The 10,218-nt window shown below is 51.7% G+C and overlaps 1 protein-coding gene across 1 annotated transcript in view; it reads right to left on the bottom strand.

Moving 5' to 3' along the window:
• Nucleotides 1-3,486: 3,486 nt before the first annotated feature.
• The window catches only part of LOC121853484 (filaggrin-like), a 6,869-nt gene continuing 137 nt past the window's right edge, over nt 3,487-10,218 (bottom strand). Inside the window, exons 1-3 of the mRNA XM_042347625.1 lie at nt 9,476-10,218; nt 6,959-9,431; nt 3,487-3,533 (exon numbers count right to left, since the gene is read on the bottom strand). The exon at nt 9,476-10,218 is cut by the window's right edge and continues 137 nt beyond it. Coding sequence (XP_042203559.1) covers nt 3,487-3,533; nt 6,959-9,431; nt 9,476-9,979 — 3,024 coding nt within the window. The 5' untranslated portion in view covers nt 9,980-10,218. The remainder of the gene's footprint in view (nt 3,534-6,958; nt 9,432-9,475) is intronic.

Below are 10,218 nucleotides of genomic sequence, written 5' to 3'. Positions count from 1 at the left end.
TAGCCCTTCCCACCAACAATTGCCCACTATTGCTTCCACCAACAGTGCCACCTAGCCCTTCCCACCAACAGTGCCACTAGCCTTCCACCAACAGCCACTAGCCCTTCCACCAACAGTGCCACCTACCTGTGCCACCTAGCCCTCCCACCAACAGTGCCATCTAGCCCTCGCCTACCAGTGCCATAACCAGGAAGTGCCAGCGCCCTAACATGCGTCAGTCAAGCTGTCCAGTGACCACAGCCAATAGCTAGTTCCATCCTTCCTCACTCGTCCCATCCACACTATCCACACGCCCATCCACGCAACCCACACACCTCATCCCATCCATACTATCCACACGCCTCATCCCATCCACACTATCCACACACCTCATCCCATCCACACACCTCGATCCATCCACACTATCCACACACCTCATCCCATCCACACTACCCCCTTCACTAGAAAAAAAAATCCCATAACGTAAAAATAAAATTCCCCTCGACGGAAAAATTTGTTTAAAGAAAAAAATAAAAGTCGTCCTATTAGGGGAAGAAGACGAATTGGAGGTGTACTATAGGTGGTTCCCGGTGCTGCCTGACGAAGCATAACCTGACGAAGGGAATCCAATTACTGAAGGGACCAACCATGTGAAAATGACGATGGGTTCTGCTCCTCCTGACTGACTGGTTCAAGCTAGTGGTGGTTCTATTAGGTGGTTCTATTGATGCTATTAGCTAGGTGGCTAGTTAGTTCTATTAAGTGTTTCTGATGTAAATAGATGACTAATTGGTTCTACCGGACTGTATACCAATTAATACCTACCCTCCCGATTAGTGAAGGTATATAAATCAATAGCTAGTATATATACCTAAGAATATATACCAGTTAACACCGTACCGTCTATATACCTGAGAATATACCGAGTGGAGAAGAAAATTAACCCAATATTCTTAGTTTGAAGGAAAGTTTAGAAGAACAAAAAATAAAGATATATTTTCCCCATTTACCAGTACAGTGACCACCCACTAAAGACCCAATTAAGAGCCAATGAAGCCTCCTTACCTGTTGTTATGGTTGAGAGAATGAGGGGGGAGGTGAGGGGGGGGTGAGGAGGGAGGTGAGAGAGAAGGAAGAGATATGTGTTGTGTAAACATGTGTGGTACGTATTACTAGGGGGAGGGGGAGGAGGGGGGAGGGGGGAGGGGGAGACGCCACACGCTACATTGGGCTTCACTTGGCGACCGACACACACACCTGACCTCACCTGGGCTAACTTGACCTGATTAAACGTAACAACTTAACTGATTTAACGTAATAACTCGACTTAACTTAACGTCGTTTAACCTGACCTACCTTAAGCTGGGATGATTTAACCTGACTCAATCTAACACCTTGTCCTGATTTAGCGAAATAACTTACCCTGATTTAACCTAACCTCCCCCTTCTCTCCTTAACCCCCCCCCTCCCTCCCCTTAACCACCACTACACACCCCCTCTCACCTCCTCCACCCATCATCTCCCCCCTCTCCTCAACATCCCCCTACACCCCTCCAACACCCCTCACACAGGTAACCAGGCCAGGGTGTTGTCAGCCAACCTTGCCACAGTGCCTCCACCCGCGAGATGTCAAGTCAGACGAGGGGCGTGACGTCATCTCCACAGCAACAACCTTCTGCAAAATGTCAACCTGGATCTTCATGAGACGACGAAGGGGTATGGTATAACCCCCCACCATCCTCCTGACGTGTGTAGCGCCGTATCACCACACCTCGTCGCCCCCAGTACAGGAGAGAGAGAGAGAGGTTGGCTCCTTTCATCCTCTGAGCCGTGGCCACCAGCCTCCACAGACCTGGAATTTGGCTCCTGTCATGTTGTTAAAGGAAGAGGCTGGGGGGAGGGGGGCTGGGGGAGGGGGGGAGGGGGCTGAGCTGGGGGGTGGGGCTGCTTAGTCCTCTGGTAGTTTGTGAACGCTTGGTGAAGGGGAAGGAGAACTGGGGAGAGGGGAGAAGGGTGGAGGAGGAAGAAGGGGTGGAGAGAGGGGGGGCAGTGGAGGGGGGGGCGGTGGAGGGAGGGGGGTGGAGGGGGGCAGTGGAGGGGGAGAGTGGAGGGGAGGGCAGAGAGGTGGTGGAGGAGAAGGGGGGCAGTAGAGGAGTCGGTGGAGTGAGGGAAGGAGCGAGGGACAAGGGAGTGAGAGATGGGAGGAAAGAGGTAAAAACAGACAGACAGACAAGGGCGATGGCTGCGTGACTCCGCCTGGGTGGAGCGGCCATAAACCACGAAAGCGACGGAAGAACGACGCAAAAATACACTTTATGACATGAGCAAGACGCAAAAACACTGACAGACGGAGACAGGTAGACAGACGGACGGACAGACAAAGTGTATAAGAACAACGAGAGAGTATAAACCCACAATGAGAGGGTGGGGTGGTTGCAGGGGGGGTGCGTGGGGGGGTAATGCAAGGGAGGGTGAAGGATGAGGTAAGGAAGGAGGGTTAGAAGGACGTAAGGAGGGAAGGAGAAAGCCAGAAGTGATGAGAGAGGAGGAGGAGGGAGGCAAGGAAGGAGACAGGTGAGATGGGAACCAGGTAATGAATTCTGGTGTCGTTCAGGTGTGCTTCAGGGACCAGGTAAGGTGATCACGCTATATTAATCACCACGAGCGATGCATGATACGGGCAAGACGAGGAGGAGAGGGGAGGAAGAGGAGGTAAGAGGAGACGAAGAGGAGGAGGAAGAAAAGGAGAAGAAGAGGAGGAAAGGGAAGATAATGATGAAGGAAGGAAAGAAGAAGGAGGAGAACACGAAGAAGAGAGAAGAGCAAGGCAGACGAAGAAGAATGAGGGAAACGCAGAGAAGGTTAAGAAGAAGAAGCAGAGGGAGAAGACAAAAGGGGAGGAACAATCAGAAAGGGGAAATAGAAGAGAAGGGAAGAAATAGGACAGAAGGGGAAGATGTAGCCAAGGAAACGAGATGAGGTGGGAGACGATAAAGAAAGGAAGAGATAACGAAAGAGAATAATGATGATCTTTATTATTATTGTCCCTCTTATCCTTATTCTATGAACAGTGCCACACCTATAGACCAGTGCCACACCTATACACCAGTGCCACACCTGAGCCAGAGTGCGACCTATATCCACAACAATGCCAGGGAGCAGACCAGAGCCACACACACACACACACACACACACACACACACACACGACAGCTGTGATCTGTGAACCATCAGTAATGAATGTCGTATGGAGGAGGAGGAGGAGGAGGAGGAGGAGGAGGAGGAGGAGGAGGACACGCTGTTATTCACGATGGTAACCTAATGAGGACGACTCCCAGACGCCATCACCAGATAAGCTTGGGGCGATGGAGAGAGGAGGAGAGGAGGAAGAGAAAAAGAGGGTGACAGCAGCAGCGATGAGAACAGCGGCTGCGTCAGTGGTAGAGGTGATAGTAGTGGTGGTTATAGTCAGGTATATAAACACAGGTAGATAAACACAGCATCCTACTCACATAACTCTTTGATGAACTGAAGGACACGTGGCCGAGTACTTACCTGAAATAAAGAGAAAAATAAATTAGTAAATTGAGTTGGATTATAACACACACAGGCAGTAAACACAAATACTCCCCCTCACCTTCCCTCTACCCTCACATTCCCTCTACCCTCACTTTCCCTGCCTTTCACCTTCCCTCTACCCTCACCTTCCCTCTACCCTCACTTTCTCCTCCCCTCACCCCCTTCAGTGCCACACCCATACTGGCAAGGGTCCAGGATGGGGGGCCATATAAACCTGGCACCACGCGACGATGCCAAACCTTTGATTGATCCAATGACAGCGTCCACTGGCACCCTCACCATGCCTCGTGCCCCCGTATGAGCCTGGCCAACGAGAGAGAGTGAGGCACCATTACCGGCACTTGCCCTCATAGATATTCTCAATCCTGGCACTATTACAGAGACCATCCACCATCTACATTGGCTCAAACAGATACAGTGGCACTCATACAGACAATCTCCCCCAATAGTGGCACCCATATAGACAATCCTCCCTAAATAGTGGCACTAACACAGACAATACCCCATTCATATTGGCACTAACAGACACAATCTATCCTCTACATTGGCACTACAACGAAACCATCCCCGTAACACTGTACCGGCACTCTTACAGATTATCTATCCTCATACCAGTACTATCCCAACACACACACACACACACACACACACACACACACACCCCTGGCACTCTGACAGGGGACATCACATCTCTCTCTCTCCTCCTTCTGGGTTGTCAATATTGGCACTATTACTACTCACTCACCCACTCCAACGGTTGGCACTGATACGGTTAGATCCTCCTCCCCCCACCCCCTCCCCCTAGTCACCCCTACCCTAACCCCCTCTCCCCAATCCAGATATGGGGAAAAATTTAACTTACGATCCTTTGAAAATCCTGACCAAGATACGTACGATTTTATAGTTATATTTACGAGGAAAAATACACCGTAATGCAGAGTAAGAATCCACGCCAAGACCACCACCAAATCCACACCCTCACCCAGATCCTCATCCTCATCCACACACCCATACCCTCACACCCACACACCCCTACCTACGCCCACTGCCCTACCCTGAGGCGGCGTCGTAGCTCCACCTCTCGCCGCCCTCTGTAATTAACTACCAATTTATGCATTGTTTCCCACCAATTAGTCTGATAATAACTTGGCCGGGGGGAGGGGGAGAGGGGAAGAGGGGAGGGGGAGAGGAAGGGGGATCTTGTGACTCCATTGACCACCTGACTCTCTCTACCATGACGCATGACCTCGTGACCTCTACCATGACCTCCTGTACCATGACCTCGTGACCTGTACCATTCTACACCTCTCTTTTCCCTCTCCACTACCACCCATCACTACCCACCACCCCACCTCACACCATGAAGACAGCCCGCCCTCCCTCCCTCCATCGTGTTAAAATATGCAACCATGGTAATAATAACAACGCCCCGTCCCGTCCCGCCCCGGCCCGGCCCGCCCCGCCCCGCCCCGCCCCGCCCCGCCCCGTCCCTCCCCCAACACTATCATCGCCACACTAACACGACAGGTAAACGATGTCTCCCTCTTATCTCCTCCCTTATCAGCCAGGCTTAATACGACCTGTCGCTATCTGATGCACGATACTATACTCCCTGCTGTCTCCTGTCACGGGATGGGCGATTGATACTACCCCACCCCTCTCCCCTCGCCTTTTCCGTACGATCTCTCTCTCTCTCTCTCTCTCTCTCTCTCTCTCTCTCTCTCTTTGGTATAGGAATCTACCCTCCCTTCTTCGTTATTTGTCATGGACTGGGTGATAATGCCTCTTCCATCCTACCTACCTATACCTACCCCTCTCACACTGTCTCTGTTCTGTCACAGGATATGATCGTGTCTGTCGAGTGCCACTACCAAGTGAGGACTAACAGTAACAGTGCCAATACCAAAGTGAAGACAGCATCAGTAATAGTGCCATCACCTACCACAACATACAGTGCCTATGGATTAAAGAATATTATGACCTGTTAATTCAACAAGACACCTATTGAAGGAACGATTACTACCACAACAATAACACCACCAACACCACCACCACCACCACCAACAACACCACCACCAACAACAACACCACCAACAACAACACCACCACCAACACCATCGCCACCAACAACACCGCCGCCAACAACAACAACCAACACCACCACCAACAACACCACCACCAACAACACCACACACCACCAACACACAACAACACCAGCACCACCACCAACAACACCAACACCACCACCACCACACCACACCACACACCACCACCACACAACAACACCAACACCAACAACAACACCACCACCACCAACAACACCAACACCACCACCAACAACAACACCACCACCACCAACACCACCACACCAACACCACCAGCACAACACCACCACCACCACCAACAACAACAACACCACCACCACCAACACCACACCACCACCAACAACACCACCACCAACACCATCGCCACCAACAACACCGCCGCCAACAACAACAACCAACACATTATTTTCAGTACAGAACAGAATCCACCATAATTGCCATTACCAAAGAAAGAGTCACGTGTAGTGATGGAAATTGGCCAGGAAGGGGGAGAGAGGGGGAGGGGGTATTAATGGAACATGACAGGGTGACCAGGGAGAAGAGTGAAAGGGTGAAACACTAGCCCCCGTCACCCTCTCCTCCCTGACACACTAAATTCACACTGTACGTATCTGTGGCCGTGCTGGTCCATCTTTAAATTGTGGTCTAGTCAAGTGTGTGTGTGTGTGTGTGTGTGTGTGTGTGTGTGTGTGTGTGTGTGTGCATACCTGTGCGTGTGTGGATTTAATGAGGCAGAAGTTTCATGTTTTTATGTTTTTTTTGTTTTTTTGTTTTTTACCCTTAGAGGACGAAATGGTTAAACCATCGTCCTCAACGCTGTAAACCTAAACCATCCTCCTCCTCCTCCTCCTCAGCAGAAATCGAAGCTGGACCGCAGGCGCACTAGATGGTAAAAAGTTCACCCCTGTTTACACGACCAGAGCGGCGGCCACGACAGCACGATATACCATTATACACGCCGACACGAAGCTGGAAAAAGTATACCACTGTCTTATACCGGAGATATACCCTGTGCTGTATATACCTGGAATAATCTAAAATCATTATCGGTGAGAGTATATACGGTATATTTTTGTTCTTTCATTTTCTGGGGCAACTTATGATTCAGCGCCCAAACCCCGTCAGCATATTTCAACTGAAGATTAACCACCCTAACGCTAACCTAACCTAACCTAACCTAGCCACCCTAACGCTAACCTAACCTAATCTAACCACCCTAACGCTAACCTAGCCTTAAAGTAACATGACTTACCTAACCTAACCTAACACCATACACCCTCACAACCTTACACTTACAGAATTTCCAGTTGATCCTCCTGACGGCAGCAGAGAGCCAGTCGAAGTGGCAGCCGGCGACGAAGCAGCAGGGGTCGTGAGCGCAGCCACACGTCACTCGGCGGCCGTTCACACTGTGGCCGTGGATGTTCTTGGTGACGTGGGGTGTCTTAGAGCTGCAGCGAGGAGAGCCTATGCTGGCGTGGGCTTCAGGAGCCTCAAGAACCCGTAGTAATATCTGGGCTTCAGAACTCAAGGGCTCCTGTAAGATCCTGGGCGTGAAAACTGGAACACTCGTGGGTTCCTGTGAGTTCCTTGTGTCGGCTTGGCGAACTGTGGGTCTCTCCGTGGTAGCGGACGTGTGGCGGCGGGAGCAACAAGAGTCCGCCGAACTAAAAGACGTGTGCTGGGGGAGAGGACTCTTGGAATCTGGGGAGCTGCTGGTGACGTAGCCGTGGTCTTGGGGGCTCTGGGGAACTTTTGATATCCTGGGGGTGTTGGTGTGGGAGGCCATGGGACCCTGTGAACTCCTAGGGGTGCGGGTCTCGGGACTTTGGGACTCGGCGTGACCTGTCTCTTCTAGGGACTCATAAAGACCCACGTGACTTCGAAGCTCTGTGTAACCCCGGGGGTCGTCTCTGAGCTGTGTACGTCTCCGGGGTTCTACCGGCTCTCCAAGACCCCGAGAACCTTTACTGTCCCCCTGAGGTTCCGTGGGGCTGGTGGTGAGGTCCTGTAGGAGTCTTGGATCTGTCTGACTCCAGGATTCTCTTTTGCTTACGTGACCTCGAGAGCTGTATCCCGGGAGCTGTGTGTGACCCCATGAATTCGAGAGGCCCGTTTGACCCAAGATCTCTGTGCGACCTAGTGTGTGACCTCTGATGGAGTGTTGGGGGAAGTTGGACGTTCTGAGGTCTTGATGTGACGAGCTTTGGACGGTGGTGGACGGGTGTGATTGGCCAGTTATTAGTCTTCGGGGATAGTTATTTGGGTGATTATTCTGAGGAGGTGATACTGTAAGGTGAGGCAGCAGTGTGTCTCTACCTGACATCATGGGAGGGTTTTGAGGAGCGAGGAGAGAGTTCCTTCTTAACACCCATCGGCCGTTGTTAGAGGCGCCTTGCTCCTGAGGTGAGGAGCCGAAGGGGTGACGTGAGTGCCAATTGGAGTTCCTAGACGCGTTGTTGGGGTAGTAGATGTGGTCGGACTGCAATGACCTCTGAGGAAGTGGTCCGGTCTCCTGTCGAGGTAACGCAGCCATAAGCAACGACACTTCTCGTGGGACACCATAGACACGAGATGCACGACTGTCGGGGCGGCGGTAGAGGAAGATGGAGTCACTATTTCTCTGTGTGCCCCTCTGGCTGTAGTAACTCTCCCGGGGACGGATATAAACCTGCTGACCTGAAGTTCTGTCCTGACGACGACCAACACCTGTGATATATTCGCGGCTCGTGTAGTTTTCATTGCCGGTTTGACCCTGAAGGCGACCTTGAAGGAGACGCCCCGGGTCATACACACGACTCTCCCCCTCACGAAGCACCTCCTGTTGACCTCGCTGATACACCCCACTCCGTACCTGGTCGTAGTCCCTATGACCTGTAGGGCTGTCGGTGTTACTACGAGGGACGACGCGGCTGTAGCTTTGATTGTCATTCAGTGAGCTCAGGCTGCTTCCCAGGCTATAGAGACGACCCTGGGTAGATCCTCGTAGTAACACACCGCCACCAGGAGGAGGCACATCGCCCGGCCGCCTGATAAAGAAGTCTTGTTCACGGGGGTCTGTTCTCCTTCCACTGTACCCATGAATGTTGCTGTTGAGTGTGCCGCTATCACTGGCACTACTCCCATAATAACTGGCACCATTCCTATAACTACCACTGGCACCATTCCTATAATAACTACCACTGGCACCATTCCTATAATAACTACCACTGGCACCATTCCCATAATAACTACCACTAGCACCACTCTCATAGTAAATACCACCACGACCACCATTGGCACCACCCTCATAGTAACTACCAGTGCCACTTGGACCACTATTGACGTAATATCTGCCACGGTCGGGAACAATGAAGTTGCGACTCCTGTTATAACTACTGGCAGCGTAACGATCATTATAACTAAGAGTGTTGCTGGTGGTGGTGCCTGTGTGTGGTTCATTATCAACACGGCCACGTTGTTGGGCATCATTTTCAGTCTCCCTCTCTTGAGTATCGTCCTCAGTGTGGCTTTGTTGGGCACCACCCTCAGTGTGGCTCTGTTGGGCACCACCCTCAGTGTGGCTCTGTTGGGCACCACCCTCAGTGTGGCTCTGTTGGGCATCATCCTCAGTGTGGCTCTGTTGGGCATCATCCTCAGTGTGGCTCTGTTGGGCATCATCCTCAGTGTGGCTCTGTTGGGCATCATCCTCAGTGTGGCTCTGTTGGGCATCATCCTCAGTGTGGCTCTGTTGGGCATCATCCTCAGTGTGGCTCTGTTGGGCATCATCCTCAGTGTGGCCTGTGTGGGCATGCATCCTCAGTGTGGCACCACCTCAGTGTGGCTCTGTTGGGCATCATCCTCAGTGTGGCTCTGTTGGGCACCACCCTCAGTGTGGCTCTGTTGGGCACCACCCTCAGTGTGGCTCTGTTGGGCACCACCCTCAGTGTGGCTCTGTTGGGCACCACCCTCAGTGTGGCTCTGTTGGGCATCATCCTCAGTGTGGCTCTGTTGGGCATCATCCTCAGTGTGGCTCTGTTGGGCATCATCCTCAGTGTGGCTCTGTTGGGCACCACCCTCAGTGTGGCTCTGTTGGGCATCATCCTCAGTGTGGCTCTGTTGGGCATCATCCTCAGTGTGGCTCTGTTGGGCATCATCCTCAGTGTGGCTCTGTTGGGCATCATCCTCAGTGTGGCTCTGTTGGGCATCAGCCTGAACTGTCACCTGTTGGGCATTATCTTCAATACTCTTCTGTTGGGCTTCATCCTGACTGTGGCTCCCAGGGTGGAGAGTGTCAGCTCCAACACGCCCATGCAGTGGCTCCCTGGGGCTGCTCATGACAGGTGAGGCCGCGCCACACTGGCCTCCTCACCTCTCACCTACAGTTCCCCATCTCATTCTTACTCACTCGTTTATTAATTTTGAACCTGTAAACACCTTGTTGCTAATGTTTTCATAATGTTTCATCCTGTGACTAATGTTTTCATAATGATTCGTCCTGTAAACAACTTATCGTCACTAATATTCTCATAATGTTTCGTCCTCTAACAATTTTTTTCAATATTTCGTAAAGTAAC

This window comes from Homarus americanus, unplaced genomic scaffold (genome assembly GCF_018991925.1).
Source record: "Homarus americanus isolate GMGI-L3 unplaced genomic scaffold, GMGI_Hamer_2.0 scaffold4896, whole genome shotgun sequence".
In the NCBI taxonomy this organism is placed as follows: domain Eukaryota; kingdom Metazoa; phylum Arthropoda; class Malacostraca; order Decapoda; family Nephropidae; genus Homarus; species Homarus americanus.
This window is presented reverse-complemented; position numbering and strand designations above follow the sequence as displayed.